Source organism: Mustelus asterias, chromosome 8 (genome assembly GCF_964213995.1).
Source record: "Mustelus asterias chromosome 8, sMusAst1.hap1.1, whole genome shotgun sequence".
NCBI lineage: Eukaryota > Metazoa > Chordata > Chondrichthyes > Carcharhiniformes > Triakidae > Mustelus > Mustelus asterias.
Window position 1 is genome coordinate 38,439,888 of NC_135808.1, and position 16,872 is coordinate 38,456,759.

Below are 16,872 nucleotides of genomic sequence, written 5' to 3' on the forward strand. Positions count from 1 at the left end.
TGGACAAAAGACCTGAATGTGAGGTGAGAGCGACTGCACTTGACATCAAGGAACCCGAATAAAGTTGGATTTTATGAAAATCAGGCGTGAAACTCTTTACTAGTTAGATTCATAACTGCACAAAGGAAGATGGTGGTTCTGGTGGTTGGAGGCCAATTGTCTCGGCTCCAGGACATCACTGCAGGGGTTCCTCAGAATAGTGTCCTGGCCCAACCATCTTCAGCTGCTTCATCAATGACCTTCCTTCCATCATAAAGTAAGAAGTGGGGATGATCATTGATCACTGTATCATGGCTCTGATTCATTAGGTGCATCCCTGATTGAAAAAAGTACAAATGAAATTCCTTGATCCCAATCTTCCAGATAATCTTGACAATAAGCTCTCAAAATTGTCTTTAAAGTTTGATGCCACCTCTCTAACGCTCCCTGCGATTCTGGATGGTATGCAGTTGATTTAAATTGTTTTATTCCTAAACTATCTATAACCTCCTTGCATAACTTTGATGTAAAGTTTGATCCTTCATCTGATTGTCTTGTTTGGGTAGACCATATATAATAAAGAATTGAACAAACTCCTCTACAATCCTTTTGGCTGAAATTTTGTGCAATGGAATGGCCTCTGGAAATCCAGTCGACACATTCATTATGGTCAATAGAGATTTATTCTGGTGAGTTAGGTAGGAGCACAGATCGGATCTTGATTTGAGGAGCACCCATGGACCCATCGATAGGATCTTGATTTGAGGAGCACCCATGGACCCATCGACACTGAGAGGTAAAAACCCTTCTTATCAAAGGTTTTTCTCTGTTAAGCGACTCTAAGTCAGCCATTTGTGTGATTCTATATTTTCTGAACACCTCGTCTAGCAATTCCAGCTTGAGGCCCCATACTGAGTGCACTCTTTCAGCTAAAGGCTAGCCCATGGTTGTTATTGACCCCAATCGGCTTGAGACCCCCCCCCCCCTCCCTTTTAATACCCGGAGATAAAGATGGCAAGAAAGAATAATAAAAGTCACTTACCCACCTCCAAAAAGGGTGGCATGGCCCGTCCAGAGGTAACGGAGCAAGAAATGATGCACCAACTGAAAGAGTTTGTAGAACAGCATTTTGATTAACCAAAAATGTTCGCTAAAATTGAACAGAAGTTCAATAAGGGACAGTGGACCCTGAATGATATTAAGTGAGCGTGGGAGAAAGCTAAGAGATTGCCTGGCAAGGATTGCCTGGGTTTGTACTCGTTGGAATTTAGAAGGCTGAGGGGGGATCTTATAGAGGCCTATAAGATAATGAAGGGGCTGGATAGGGTAGAGGTGGAGAGATTCTTTCCACTTAGAAAGGAAGCTAGAACTAGAGGGCACAGCCTCAAAATAAAGGGGGGGTCAGTTTAGGACAGAGTTGAGGAGGAACTTCTTCGCTCAGAGGGTGGTGAATCTCTGGAATTCTCTGCCCACTGAAGTGGTGGAGGCTACCTCGTTGAATATGTTTAAATCACGGATAGATGGATTCCTGATCAGTAAGGGAATTAGGGGTTATGGGGATCAGGCGGGTAAGTGGAACTGATCCACTTCAGATCAGCCATGATCTTATTGAATGGCGGGGCAGGCTTGAGGGGCTAGATGGCCTACTCCTGCTCCTATTTCTTCATAGATCATCATAGAAACCCTACAGTGCAGAAATAGGCCAATTGGCCCATCGAGTCTGCACCGACCACAATCTCACCCAGGCCCTACCCCCATATACCTACATATTTACCCACTAATCCCTCTAACCTACACATCTCAGGACATAAGGGGCAATTTTAGCATGGCTAATCAACCTAACCAGCACATCTTTGGACTGTGGGAGGAAACCGGAGCACCCGGAGAAAACCCACACAGACACGAGGAGAATGTGCAAACTCCACACAGACAGTGACCCAAGCCGGGAATCGAACCCAGGTCCCTGGAGCTGTGAAGCAGCAGTGCTAACCACTGTGCTACCGTGCTGCCCTGTCCTTATGTTCTTATGTAAGGACAATGTTCTCTGGTCCCTCGCCATGATGAGTCAACTTAGACAGTGAAACAAAACTATAGGTCATGCAGAATTGGACTGAAGGGTTAACAGACTCCAGGATCAATTAGCTGTAGTATGTACCTCTCTGAAGGAGGAAAAATGAAAGTGTCAGAAACTAGTAGGAAAGATTGTGATCCTGAAGCACAGTAAACCTCTATCAATACCTATTCCCAAAATGTACCCTGTTTTGGAACGAATAGAATGTAGGGGCAAGGTACAGGCAAGGCAGCTAAGGAAAGTTTATGAGGAGGATGAGTCTTCTTCCTCGGAGGACTCTGAGAATGAAGGAGAGGAGGAAACACCTAAGAACATTTTTCCCTTGAAATATAAGAGGGTAAAGATTGAGTCTCAAAGAACAACAGATGCAGATGGGGGTCACTGCTACCAAGAACAGATATGGTAACGTGGCAGTCCATGTACCCGCAGACCCAGAAAAGATTGAAAAATGGACTAAAGATATACGTCACGCTAAGAAAAGTGGAGCAAAAATGTGGGATGCTTTGAAACACTTGAAAGGAACTTATGGGCTTCATCCGTTGGATGGTGTGTAGATATTATCCTTTATGGTCCCAGACAGAAAAAGTAGGATGTTACTGACTGATGTAGAGGGAGGATTAGGTCAAGACAGACAGAACCTAGAGGGAGGATGGAATCAGATTAGATTGTGGTGTATGGCATACACGCCAAACAAGACAGACTGGAGTAAAATAGCATCATGTCAGCAGAAAGCGAGTGAAGAAATACCTGATTATGGAGAAAGGTTTAGGACAACATGGATCGGCATTCATGCATTCGGAAGTAACTGCGAAGAATACAGATGTAAGTGTGTTGATGGTGTTAAAATCAGCGTATGTAGCTGGCCTGAAATCGGAATTATCCAAAATGCTGTGACTTAACAAACCCGATTGGGAAGAGGAAGACACTACATATACTCAGCTAGTTACATATATTAGTCGGCTAGAATGAGATATGACTGCAAATGTTAGAGTTGCACAAGTGACAGTGCAGACACCCAGGTCGATGTCATAATTGTGGATCATTGGGCAAAGATATATCGATCATGGGGACAAAGCAAGGGAAGGCAGACGGGAGTTCTGAAAAGAATGCTAAAGACAAACCAGGTGAATTAGTAGAGCAATTTAAACAGCTCACTGTTCCTCTTATATTACAGCTGGGACCACACAAAGTTGAAAAGCCTGTATGGGTGGGACCAGCCACACAGGCACTTCTGGAAATGGATGTGCTCGTCCAGGTGGATTCAGCTTTGTGTTTCTCCAAGGGAAAAGTCACCTGGAATATCAGGCTCCTGGAGAAAGACGAACTGAAGGAACACCCAGTTTGGGCTAAAGACAAAAATGATTATGGGCTGTTACAAATGGACTTAGTAACATTCCCTCCGCCCTCTACTAGGTAGTATCCCATTAACCAGACATCTATAGCTGGAATTCTGCCTACGGTGAATTAGTTAGTGGAGAGAGGAATACTGATTAAAACTCATAGTGTATTCAACAGTCCTGTATTCCCAGTGAAGAAAGTGAACAGAACCTGGAGGTTGACAATAGATTATAGAAATGCTAATCAAAAAGTAGATAAACTAACCCCCTTGGTAGCCGATCCTTCTACCATCTTTAGAGCCCTATCACCAGAGCACAAGTGATTCTCAGTAATCAATATGGCAAATGGTTTTTGGTCCTTTCCCCTAGCACCTGAGATTCAACCTTGGTTTGCTTTTACAATAGACCAACAACAGTACACATGGACTAGACTCTCTCAGGGATCCACAACAGCCCCACAGTTTATAATATGGCATTGCGAAACCACCTTCAAGAGATGCCGCAGACTAATTTGGTTATCATCCAATATGTAGATGCTATCACTAACCGAAGCTGTAGATTCTGTTTCCCAACAGGTTGCTGCTGCTTGGGAGATGCCACCCGAAGGCGGACACAACATCCTTCCAGGTGAGTAGATATACATCAAGAAACCTCAACGTGAGCCGCTTGGTGCCAAGAGGGAAGGTCCCTGTCAAGTTCTGCTTGTCACATATTCAGCAGTGAAAGGCAAAGGCAAGAAAACTTGAATCCACGTATCACACATCAAAAGAGCTCCGCCAGAGAAAGACTAAGTCTAGATACTGTCAATTGATTGCCAAAATGGTTAAGCCAATATGTTTGACGATATCATGTTTTTCTATACCCATTTTCACTTTGTTAATTTTATTGTTTTTGAGTCCAGCAAGTCCACCATGCGAGGTTGTCCAGTGCTCCCCTAGGGAATTACAGGTTAATACTTATCTTTACAAGTCCTATACCTATGCTAAAAAGCTTAACCTCTCTAAATGATCCCCTCCATGGACAAGGTGGGGTGCCAGTAAGAGACTTCCCACGCAATGCCTCTGAACTCATGTCTTGGTGGTGTTTCAAGAATGGAACCCATTCCCTTCCACTCTTGGATGACATTAACAATTGCTCATCCTCTTGCTACGCAGATCGGTATCAAGTTTCCTTTAATATATCCTGCGAACCACCTTCATGTGAGCTTCATAATAAAGGTTTATCAAGAGCCCCATGGTGCTACCAGTGTGATAATGGTACCATGATGGGAAACTCTACTACCTGTGGTGCTAAAATCATAGTTTGTGCCCCTAATGGCACACAGTTGATCTTGTAAACCCTGTCAATGGAACCAATTGGATCTGTGGTGACCATGCATATCCATGGTTACCTGCACAGTGGTGTAGATCATGCTACCTTGGCTATGTTATCCCTCACATTTACCACTCTCCTTCTATGCCCCCTTTCCCTTCTCCTGCAAGGAGAAAGAGGACTTTAATTGGCTCTGAATGTTGTACCCATATACCTGATAACTCAGAAACTATCACTAACTTGGCCGATCATATCAAAAAAGAAATCAAGAAACTCAAACAACCTCCATCGTCTAACCCTATGGAGCTGGGCTTCAGGCTGTTTGGGTTCCCTAGGAACATCCATGGTGCAAGGAATTGTGTTTTTCGTGTTAATTTTATTAGTTTTCTATCTTGTCTTTCTGGGTATCAAATGCTGTTGTAAGCAAATGATTGGCAATGCTTCAGAAACCACTAGACTTCTCCCTATTATATTGGTTTTCCCTCACATGGACACCTGTGTTGGTGCTTATATATAATCCGGCTCAATACGCATGCTAGCTAAATTGGACCTTTCCTTCTGTTGAAGGCTGATCCACAAGTCTTGGGGCCATCAAAGATAGATGGAAATGATTTGTAAGATATGCTCTTGCTTAATTCTTCTTCCGTAAAGTGTCAGGAAGAATCAAAGGGGGGACTGTGGGAAGCCAATGTTTTACTTTACTTTTATTTTACTTTTTTAATATATCATTTTTATAATATTTTCTACCGTACATTTTCATTCACATTTTCACATGGGATAAACCCTACAGAAGCTTCAGATTTCACACGGGATGAACCCTGCGGAAAGCTTCTGGAATCATGTTGCAATGTTACATATGCTGCTCTGCTCATCATGTACTCAGTGTGTGATTTAGCTAACAGCAGAAGACCACTAACTCATGCACAATGCATGACCACCTTATGTGATGTATTTAATTAACCAATGAATGTAAATGGGCATTCTCTGGAGTAATGAATAATAATACTGTGTAAGAACAATAGAAAGGAGAGGGAGATTGGTAACTGTAAGACTGAGAGAGAGAGAGAGAAGGTGAGCAAGACTGAGAAGCTCGTGTACATCTGCGTTTAAGAGACATCTTGAATGAACTCCTAATAAACTTGTCCAAGACCATGTGGTGTCAGTGAATTCTTGAATCTAACACCTTATTATCTGACATGTATGACATAAGGACATATGAACTAAGAATTAGGAGCAGGAGTCGGCCATTTGGCCCTTCGAACCTGCTCCACCATCCAATAAGATCATGGCTGATCTTTTTGTGGGCTCAGCTCCACTTATCCGCCCAATCACCATAACCCTTCATTCCTTTACTGTTCAAAAATCTATCTTTGCCTTAAAAACATTCAACGAGTTAGCCTCAACTGCTTCACTGGGAAGGGAATTCCACTTATTCACAACCCTTTGGGTGAAGAGGTTCTTCCTCACCTCAGTCCTAAATCTGCCCCCCCTTATTTTGAGGCTATGTCTCCAGTTCTGGTTTCACCTTCCCGTGGAAACAACCTCCCTGCTTCTATCTTATCTATTCCCTTCATAATTTTATATGTTTCTATAAGAACCCCCCTCATTCTTCTAAATTCCAATGAGTATAGTCCCAGTCTACTCAGTCTTTCTTCATAAGCCAACCCTCTCAACTCCAGAATCAACCTACTGAATCTCCTCTGCACCCACTCCAGTGCCAGAATATCCTTTCTCAAGTAAGGAGACCAAAATTGTAAACAGTATTCCAGGTGTGGCCTCACTAGCACCTCATATAGCTGCAACGTAACATCTTGTTTTTAAACTCCATCCCTCTAGCAATGAAGGACAAATTTCCATTTGCCTTCTTAATTACCTGCTGCACCTACTAACCAACTTTTTGTGATCCATGCACAAGGACACCCAGGTCCCTCTGCAACGCAACATGCTGCAATTTTTTACTATTTAAATAATAGTCCATTTGCTGTTATTCCTACCAAAATCATGGAATCTCTACAGTAAAGAAAGAGGCCATTTGGCCCATCGAGTCTGTACCGACCCCCAATCCCACCCAGGCTTATTTCCATACCTCCACACATTTACCCTGCTAATCTCCCTAACACGAGGGTCAATTTAGCATGGCTAATCAACCTAAGCCGCACATCTTTGGACCGTGGGAGGAAATCGGAGCACCCGGAGGAAACCCACGCAGACACAGGGAGAAAGTGCAAACTCCACACAGTGACCCGAGGCTGGAATTGAACCTGGGTCCCTGCACTGTGAGGCAGCAGTACTAACCACTGTGTGTGTGAATGTGTGTGTGAGTGAGTCTGTGTGATTGTCTGTGTGAGAGTGTGAGAGTGTGAGAGTGAGTGTGTGTGTGTGAGTGTGTTTGAGTATGTGAATGTGTGAGTGTGCATGAGCATGTATATGAGTGAGTGTGTGTGATTGAGTGTGTGTATGTGAGTGTGTGTGTATGAGTGTGTGTGTGTGTGTGTGTGAGTGTATGTGTGTGTGTGTATGTGTGTGAGTATGTGTGTGTGTGTATGAGTGTGTGTGTATGTGTGTGAGTGTATGTGTGTGAGTGTATGTGTGTGTGAGTGTATGTGTGTGTGAGTGTGAATGTGTGTGTGGCAGCGTGCCACCCAATGGATGACCTCACATTCACCAACATTGGGCAAGGGTCTGGCAGATGGAGTACACTCGCTTAAACTATCTATATTCCTTTACAAACGTTCAGTGTCCTCTGCACACTTGGATCTACCACTCATCTTAGTGTCATCTGCGAACTTTGACACACTACGCTTGGTCCCCAACTCCAAATATTCTATGTAAATTGTAAACAATTGTAAACATGATGGGCAAAATTCAACCACATTTTTATGCAGTCCAGGCCAATAAAAATGTTTTTGTATTTTAGCTTGAGTTTTCCTGACTCCCAAATGACCTCCTACTGGTACCTCATGTGCTACCCGCAACACTTGATGAACTTCTGTCCATGTTTCATCCACCTGAGTATGTAAAGGTCTCCATTTCCTCATTAAAACATCATTTTTAAGGTAATAACATTCAGGTATACACTCGGATTCTTCTTCTCTGTCTGCTTTCTGATACAACTGTTTTGTCTTTGCATCTTTATGTTGTAATTCTGCCAACTTTCCTGAACTGAAAATATCCATTTCATCCTCCACCTGTTCTTTTTTTCCAACTATCTGATCAAAAATTGTTTCTGATCATTGAACTTCAACTTCTTTATCCTCACTCTTTAATTTCTTCTCGTGTCTTAACCTGTGGCTTTGTGACCTTGTTAGCACATATCAGGGGAATATTCCTAAAAGGTTAGTAAAGATCTTTAAACCATTGGACATTTAGACATTAAGACACTGACAGAACTACCAGCATTGAGTTAAATGACTTTAAAACATATTTATAAGCTAATAGGAAACAGTTTACACACATATGAAATGCAATAAGAGATTTATGATTTAAAAACACATATGCTGATATTTTGAATGTATTTTTAAGAATCATTGCTCACTTTAGCCAAAGGCAGTTTGCTTCAAAGCATCATGGTAAAGGGCATTAGGTCAAAGTCATGTTCTAAAGGAATATTAAAGCCTTGGGCATATGCAAGTTTTATCAGTAGAGTTTCAGAACACTTAATCAAATTTCATGAATAGGATTTATTCACTGTCCATATAAGATGGATGCATGCCCAGATGTGGAGTCATGTGTTAATCTGGTTTGGCAGTGACCTTTAGAGGAACTTATGGGAACTTACCCTTTCAACTTTGTGGCTAGCATCCGATTACTAAGGGATACAGGATGTTGAGTTAGCCAAAATGGGAGGGAACGTCCGGATTCTAAGGACTAATGAAATACCATTATGCCAGAGGGTAAGGTGCGATTGGCTAAATCTATAATTGATCTGTTTTGAATTGTATACATCAGAATTCATTGGAGAGGTCTAGCTGTTCCATCTCAGGAGCTGCCCTGACCTTTTGATGATTTCTCCTAGTGGCTGCTGGTCAAAATAAAGGTTGTGTCTTTAAACTGAGATACTGGCTTCGTGCGTCTTGTATTGTTTGAGATTTCTGACGGTAATCGGCCACCTCAAAAATCCCACCAACATCACACAATCAGGAAAAATCTCAGGATTTGCGCCCTTTAACAACCCAGTTTTTGATTTTCCACTGGCTTTCAAACCACAGTAGACATCACTCCCACTTGTGATCCAGTTATATCATTACCCAAGATAAACTCTATCCCTGGACAAGATAATTTCTCTATTACTCCTACTACCACTTCACCACTTTTCACTGGACTCTGCAACTTCACCTATATAATGGGACACCACTCTTCTCACCCTGAATTCCACATATTACCACATTTTCTGGCAATACTCCTTCCGAACCGCATAACTCATCATCTTTCACTGCCAAAGAGTGACTTGCCCCCTCGTATCTCTTGAAATTTTAACTTCTTTACCTACTACTCCTGGTACACACGAGTAAACTTTACCCACACAAGTAAATTCTTTAAAGAGATCTGGCACTTCCTTATCAATCAACTCCTAATCAGACTGTATATTCTTTTGCACCTCTTTAGCTTCAACTAGAGTTTCCTTTGCCACTTTAACAAACCCCACCAGCTTATCCTGTTTTACCATGTTTGTCTTCCCTGCGACTTTGCATGTCCTTACTTTATTGCGGTGAAAACATCTGAGGCTTTTCACTTCTCTTCTACCCTCATGTGTTTCCTTTTTAACCCGACGTACACTCTATTTATTATTTCTCACAAGATCTGCTTTACCGTTACCAACTAAATATTTCTCTTTTCCCTGGTTTCTCTCCCTCACAGACTGAAACTGATTATGGAAACCAAACTTTTATTTCTGAACTAATTCATAATCGTCTGCCATTTCTGCTGCTAACCTCACAGTTTTAACCCTCTGCTCTTCCACGAGTTCTCACTACTTAGGGAAGTGAATTTTTAAACTCCTCCAAAATAACCACTTCTCAAAGAGCATCATATGCCTGGTCTATTTTCAAAGCCCTTCCCTATCTATCAAAATTACTTTGTTTGATCCTTTCAAATTCTATGAACATGTCACCCAAGCCAGGAATCAAACCAGCGCCCCTGGCACTGTGAGGCTAACCATTGTACCACCATGCCACATTTATGTCTCCATAAGTGTGCCAACTAGCTATGCTGCTTCTCACAGATGAATAACCTCTTCCCAATGTGGACTAACCTGTATCTCAGCAGGTCCAATTTGTGTGTAAATCCTCTGCCACATGTCCAGCACCTGATTCATCTCTCTCCAGTGTGGAAGAGCTGGTGTCTCTACAGGTGAGATGATTGTGTAAATCCCTTCCCACACATGGAGCAGCTGAAGGGTTTCTCCTCAGCATGAACTCACTGCTGTCTCAGCATGTTTGAAAATTTATTGAATTCCTTTCCCTGCCCAGGACAACCTTTCCCCATGTATCACCGAATCAATAACTTTCCTGATCAGAGGGATGATTGAACCTCTTCCCGTCTTACCCACTCTGTCCACATGGACTCTCCCCGATTTGGTTAGAGTTGAACTCTCAGGACGTACACTCCCAGGTCAATCAATCAGTTAAATCCACATCCACACTGAATAAGTGTACGGTTTGCCAAACTGCTTTCTCTTTCCATATTGCGATGAGCTGATAAAAGGTCATCCTGACTTGAAACGTTGGCTCTTTTCTCTTTCCACAGATGCTGTCAAACCAGTTGAGATTTTCCAGCATTTGCTGTTTCAGATCCAGCATCCACAGTATTTTGTTTTTATCTTAGTGGCCCTTTAAATATGCAGATCGCCTGCCTGGAGCTGCGTGCATGTTCATTCAGCACAATGAGAAGTCTCACAACACCAAGTTAAAGTCCAGCAGGTTTATTTGGTAGCAAATACCATAAGCTTTCGGAGCACTGCTCCTTCGTCAGATGGAGTGGAAATGTGCTCTCAAACAGTGCACTGGCATCGCCACATCATTCAGCACAAACCACGATGTCCAGCCCATTAAACTCTAGTATCCGCGTGAGTGAGCCTGGAGCAGGGTGAAGAGGCAGGTGAAGGGGCGGCGGAGTGAGACAGAAAGGGGAAATCAAGTGAATTACAAATCCTGAGAGTCCGAACGGAGTCACCAGGTGCAGCGCGAGGGATCACCACGAACGGAGGGCGGGGCCAGAGCTCCGACATGGGCTCCGACCCATGAAAGATTCTTAGTTGGTTAGACCTACAGTACCCATGCTGCATGTGTCTCCGGGCCTGCGCAGTGAGGAGCGGCAGTATGGAATCCGGGGAGAGCCAGCCCGCGGTGCCTGATGGGAGTTGTAGTTCTGCCGCGCGCAGCGGCGGTTGGTGCCCAGCGTTCGGGAGTTGGAATGTGAGGAAGCGCGAGCCCCGAGCGGCTGTCACGTGGGCAGAACAGGAACTGGATCATTACTGAATCTGAGAAGGTGAGGTGTGATTATCTGGGAGGGGCAGTGACACATTGATTGAAATGTCTTTTAATGTCTTCTTTGAAGATTTTACCTGAAGGCCTCGGCCTTTCCTAAAGCCTGGGCTTGGATTTTATAATTTTGGCAGTGTTGTGTCTGATATCTGAATTTGGGATGTGCAGTCTGAGTGAGTGTAGTGTATCTAATTTCCCAGGATAAACCAGAACGCTTCAATCAGCTCCACTGAAGCAGCATTGATTTTCCTTAGCTTCAAGCAGTTCCTGCCCAGTTGGTTTTCTTCAAATAATGTTTGGAGAAATTTCAAAATCTCCAATGAATTAACATTCCTCCTGAGTTTTTTTAAATATTAAACACCTGCACAACATGAGCTCACAGTGAATTGATAATTGAATTTACACTCCGTCTGACTGTCTTTACCATTTCCCTCATGGTGCCTGGAAATTCTGGGTGGAGGAAAGAAAGTACCCATGTTTTCTGCTCCTGGCACTATTCAGCATCCCTGCAGGAAACAGTCAAGTGTAACAATCAAGTGAGGAAATAACGGCCTGGCACTCACTGTGGAACAGTCTCTAACTGAGGAGTCAGCCTCTGCAGCAAAGAAAGAGAGCAAGTTGGAGGAAATCATGTTTCCTTTTTCTGTTTTACAGAAGGATTGCACTGTACTACACCAGAGAATACAGAGAGGATAGACACCACAGATAGATCCTGACCATCACCCAAGGATCAACTGCACAACTGTGGAAGGACATACAGTCCCTTCACAGCATTGCTCAACACAGAGAAGGTTGGGCAATGAAACCATCATCTGGAAATCAGTCAGGTTAGGAGAGCTTTGACGGATCATCAGATCTGAAACTGATCAGTGGTGTGAAAGCTTCCATCAGAACCAACCTTTCTGAAGGTTCGGCTGTGGGTGATCAGTCAGGGTGAGGCTGGAAAGAAGAGTGATTGGGCCTCAAGTGTGTCTCATGAACCAAAGATTCATTCCTACAGTTGAGACGCTGTTCAAGTGTGAAGTATATAAGGGGGATCCACAGGTTCATAATATCTTCTAAGTTGCATCTGTTACAACTACTATTACTACAAGAGTAGCCACATGGAAGGGTAACTATTCAAGTTTAATGTTTGTGTTGAAGGTTTTGTGAAGTCTGCCAAGCTCCTGAGACATCAAGTGATGCACACAGGGCAGAAAACCTTCAGGTGTGATGTTTGTAAAATGACTTTCAACCGAAATTACAATTTCCTATTACACCACAAGATTCATACAGGGGAGAAACCCTTCAAGTGCATGATGTGTGACAAATCATTCTCTGAGCCCGTGACCCTCCGTAAACACCAACGCATTCACACAGGGGAAAAACCCTTCAAATGTGAGGTGTGTAACAAGTCCTTTTCAGCATCATCGACCCTCCGTGCACACCAACATGTTCACACAGGGGAGAAACCCTTCAAGTGCAAGGTGTGTGACAAATCATTCTCATTGTTATCAAGCCTCTGTAAACACCAACGTGTTCACACAGGAGAAAAACCCTTCACGTGTGAGGTGTGTAACAAATCATTCTCGGTGTCATCAACGCTCTGTAAACACCGCCGCATTCACACAAGAGAGAAACCATTCAGCTGTGAGGTGTGTAACAAATCATTCTCATGGTTATCGAATCTCCGCAGACACCAAAGCCTTCACACACAGGCAAGAGAGAAACACTACAAGTGCAATGTCTGTGAGATGACTTTCAATCGATCCTCCCATCTTCTATCACACCAGAGGATTCACACAGGAGAGAGACCCTTCACGTGCGAAGTGTGTGACAAATCATTCTCACGGTCATCAAACTTAAATGAACACAAACGCCTTCACACAGGGGAGAAAGAGAAACCCTTCAGGTGTGATGTTTGTGCAATGACTTTCAACCGAAACTCTCACCTTCTGTCACACCAGAGGATTCACACAGGGGAGAAACCCTTCACATGCAAGGTGTGTGACAAATCATTCTCATTGTCATCGAGCCTCATTAAACACCAGAGGATTCACACAGGAGAGAAACCCTTCACGTGCGAGGTGTGTGACAAATCATTCTCTCAGTTATCAACCCTCCACAGACACCAACGCACTCGCACAGGGGAGAAACTCTTTCCTTGCAAGGTATGTGACAAATTACTCCCTGATTCATTGGCTTCCATGTACACCAACTTATTCACATGTATGGTATGTGTTAATCATTCCATGAGTCATCGACCACCAAAACATTCACGTCAGTGAGAAACTATTCACATGCGAGGTGTCTGACAAATCATTCTCTGGGTCTGGACTTCCACAGACACCAGCACATTCACACTGCGGCTCACCTGCTTCCCTTACACTGAGAGTTGTATGTGTTGTTTACCCTCCAATGCTCACAGGGGAGCTGTCCTTCCAAAGCGCTCAGCAGTGTCTGTCTCCAACCTCTCCCAGCATCAGTCCAATTGTTTCAATTTAACATTTGACCAGATCAGCAAACATCACAAAGGCATCAATATGTATAGAAGCTCCTGTTTTTAAACAAGTTTCCTTACGATGGACAAGAGAGCAATATCTGAATATTAACTATATATATATTAACTTCTGAAATTTTAAATCCTACTTTTTGAGTTACAAACGTAGAAATATCAGATGATATTTTTATTCTAATTTTACGAGGTGTTGTAAAATGCAGTTGTCTTGGAGATCATAGAAATCATAGAAACCCTACAGTGCAGAAGGAGGCCATTCGGCCCATCGAGTCTGCACCGACCACAATCCCACCCAGGCCCTACCCCCACATATTTACCCGCTAATCCCACTAACCTACGCATCTCAGGACTCTAAGGGGCAATTTTTAACCTGGCCAATCAACCTAACCCGCACATCTTTGGACTGTGGGAGGAAACCGGAGCACCCGGAGGAAACCCACGCAGACACGAGGAGAATGTGCAAACTCCACACAGACAGTGACCCGAGCCGGGAATCGAACCCGGGACCCTGGAGCTGTGAAGCAGCAGTGCTAACCACTGTGCTACCATGCCGTCCCTTCCTGGTTCTGACTTTGTCCCAAGATTGATTTCTAATCAGAAGTCCCCCTGGGTGCAGACTGAAAGCTGTCTCCAGCACTCGGAAAACGTGTCACAAGACAGCACAGCAAAGTCTGGACCATGATTTCTTTTTCATTTTCATTTCTTCCTTTAGGTAAAGCTGGCCTATAATACCCAGGAGTGCTCGTTAACTGGAGGGAGGATTCCGTACATCAAGGAGCTAACGGAACAGGAGGAGTTCACGAAGAAGCTGTTTGGCCTCTCTAACCCCAAGATTACCAATGGCGGATCAGATATGGGGATGAGCGAAGGTGATGTCAGCAGCTGAGTGTTTAAACCATCAGGAGGAGAGTTAATTTACATGACAAAATATAATAATTGTGATTTTCTTCCTCTGACAGATACACAGCTGTCCATGGACACATTAGATGGTGATGGAGAAGAGTTGACAGCAGCATCTGAGATTCCTGAAAGGGCTGATGAGGAAGGGACAGACGTGAATACCTCACAGCAATGTGGCATGGCAGCTGCAGTGGAGAAGGGAGAAGAGTGTCAGGAGGGTAAAATGTCTGATTTGGAGGGTAGTGTTGATGAGTTCAAGTTAAATATTGTGGTTGGTGTGAAGGAGGAGCCTTGTGATGCTCTGGCTGCTGTGGTAGAGGGAGGGAGCTCAGAACCTTCCAGAGGTGATGAACCTGCAGCTTTGGGAGCAGAAGCTCCACGAACACACGGCCAACATCAGGCCCATGCTGCTGGTGAAGAAAATGAAGATGATCTGAAACCTCTTGCATGCTTACATCAGGAACAGATTCAAAGTACGGAGAGTTTTCAGGCCACTTCTAACTTGCTTCAGCAAATATTGACTGAATTTAAGACGGATGTTAGCCAGAATCTGCAAAGGAACAATGAGATTCTTCAGCAGCAGAATGAGGTTCTGAGACAGCAGAATGAGGTTCAAAACCAGCATCTGCAAAAAATCAATGAGATTCTTCAGCAGCAGAATTTGATTCTTTCTCAACTTCTGCAGAGAAGCAATGAAACTTGGAATGAAATGAGGCAGATTCTGTCTCAGATTGTAGTACCTGCACCTTCTGGCCAGCAGCAGCCCAGTGCAGAGACATCTGTTGCTGAACACGCCTCTGGTACACAAATGGTCACGTAATGGGGTTGGGGTGGACAAAGATGGAATTAGGGTCCCTCCTTCCAACCCTACTTGCTACCTCATTATCCTCCTCATTTTTATGATGGATATTTTTCAGTCTCTTCGGTCTATATTTTTTGCACAATAGAGAACTTCTCCGTTGTGAAGACAATGATAAAAAAGGACTGAATCCGTAAATCCCACACCACCCTCCCCTGATTAGAGCATCTCCCGTTTTCCTGGGACCAGGAAGGGGCAGTGTCAGAATTTGCATTATTCGCAGAGGCAGTTGTCCATAGAAATCAGCAGCTCTCTTCATGTGGTTTTGGGTGAGAGGTATCTTAAACTCATCCTGTATCGATTATACCCATTAAGAGCGAGGTCTGAACTCATCGATTTATTTGGAAAGGTTAGGTAGCCTTGTGGAGTGGAATGGTACCCCTTTGGATATGGTTGCCACAGCTTTCTGGGAGATTAGCTGTCCATTGGGAGAACTAACATGTCCTTTTAACCAATTGTCAAAATGTCAAGATGAACTGTGAAAGGGAGCTGTCAAGCTAAAATAGCATTTTGTCTGCAGTGTTAGAAAATTATTGCCTTTTACTCTATTGACATAAACCTCAGGGATTGACTGGATTAAGATGCAAGACAAGTTTCACAACCATTACTATCACAGTAGGGTGCCTGCCATTTCACATGGTTTGATTGAAAGCTCAGTGCGGTTATGGACACTTTGAAATGGGACTTTGAATTTCGATGCATGTTTTTAAAAGGGATAATATAATTGAAATAATTTAAATGTAATTTTTTTATGACTGAATGTTGTATTTTAAAAAAATAAAGTCTACAATAAACACTTGGAATTTCACTTTATTTAATCTCCTGCGGTCTGCCCATTGTGGATAGTGGATGGATTGGTATGGGTGATGAAGGGCATGAATGGGGTGGGGGGGGGGGGGGGGGGGATGAGGTGGTTTGAGTTGACACTTAAGTTGACATAGGGGATATAAAAGGCATGTGGAGTGCGTGGAGGGCAGAGTTGGCATGGTGGGTATAAGGACCATGGATGCAGGGGCTAGGTCTCTCTGCCCAGACCCCCATCTTCTCAGGCAGTGAGGCCAATGGGAAAGACAGTCCAGCAGCGTGTAAAACAGGCTATTCAGTATGAAGTCCTGTCACAAAATGGAAACATCCAGATTGATACATTCCCTCCCTGGGTATGTTCCATCCCATTGGGAGGTAGGGAAGTCCTCAATACTGACTCCATGGAGTCTCATGGCTTCACGTCAAACAAGTTCAAGGTAAACTGTCACTTTCCTTTCAGCTGATGAATGAATTCTTCACCATGTTAATCATCACTGGGGAAGGAGACTAAGGACAGATCCCAAAACTGAGTATCCATGAGGTGCAATGAGCCATCAGCGGTCGGATTGTATTCCACCACAATCTCACAGTCCTCACTCCATTGGGAACAGCATTGGGTAAACTGTGCCTAA

General features: G+C 43.6%; 2 protein-coding genes across 2 annotated transcripts in view; both read left to right on the plus strand.

The window, feature by feature from the left end:
- The window catches only part of LOC144497077 (uncharacterized), a 192,441-nt gene that overhangs the window by 156,487 nt on the left and 19,082 nt on the right, over positions 1 to 16,872 (plus strand). The window lies entirely within an intron of this gene.
- On the plus strand, positions 11,045 to 16,237 carry LOC144497068 (uncharacterized). Its single transcript, XM_078217804.1, has 4 exons — positions 11,045 to 11,184; positions 11,835 to 13,330; positions 14,390 to 14,546; positions 14,637 to 16,237. The coding sequence occupies exons 2-4, from the start codon at positions 12,362 to 12,364 to the stop codon at positions 15,395 to 15,397; spliced, it is 1,887 nt and encodes a 628-aa protein (XP_078073930.1). The 5' UTR covers positions 11,045 to 11,184; positions 11,835 to 12,361; the 3' UTR covers positions 15,398 to 16,237.

What these genes read in the sequence shown, in the direction of transcription:
- LOC144497068 (XM_078217804.1), top strand. Translation starts at nt 12,362, where the DNA reads ATGCACACAGGGCAGAAAACCTTCAGGTGTGATGTTTGTAAAATGACT. An exon ending in AGAAACTCTTTCCTTGCAAG is followed by an intron (nt 13,331 to 14,389) that starts GTATGTGACAAA and finishes TTCTTCCTTTAG; the next exon opens with GTAAAGCTGGCCTATAATAC. An exon ending in AGATATGGGGATGAGCGAAG is followed by an intron (nt 14,547 to 14,636) that starts GTGATGTCAGCA and finishes TTCCTCTGACAG; the next exon opens with ATACACAGCTGTCCATGGAC.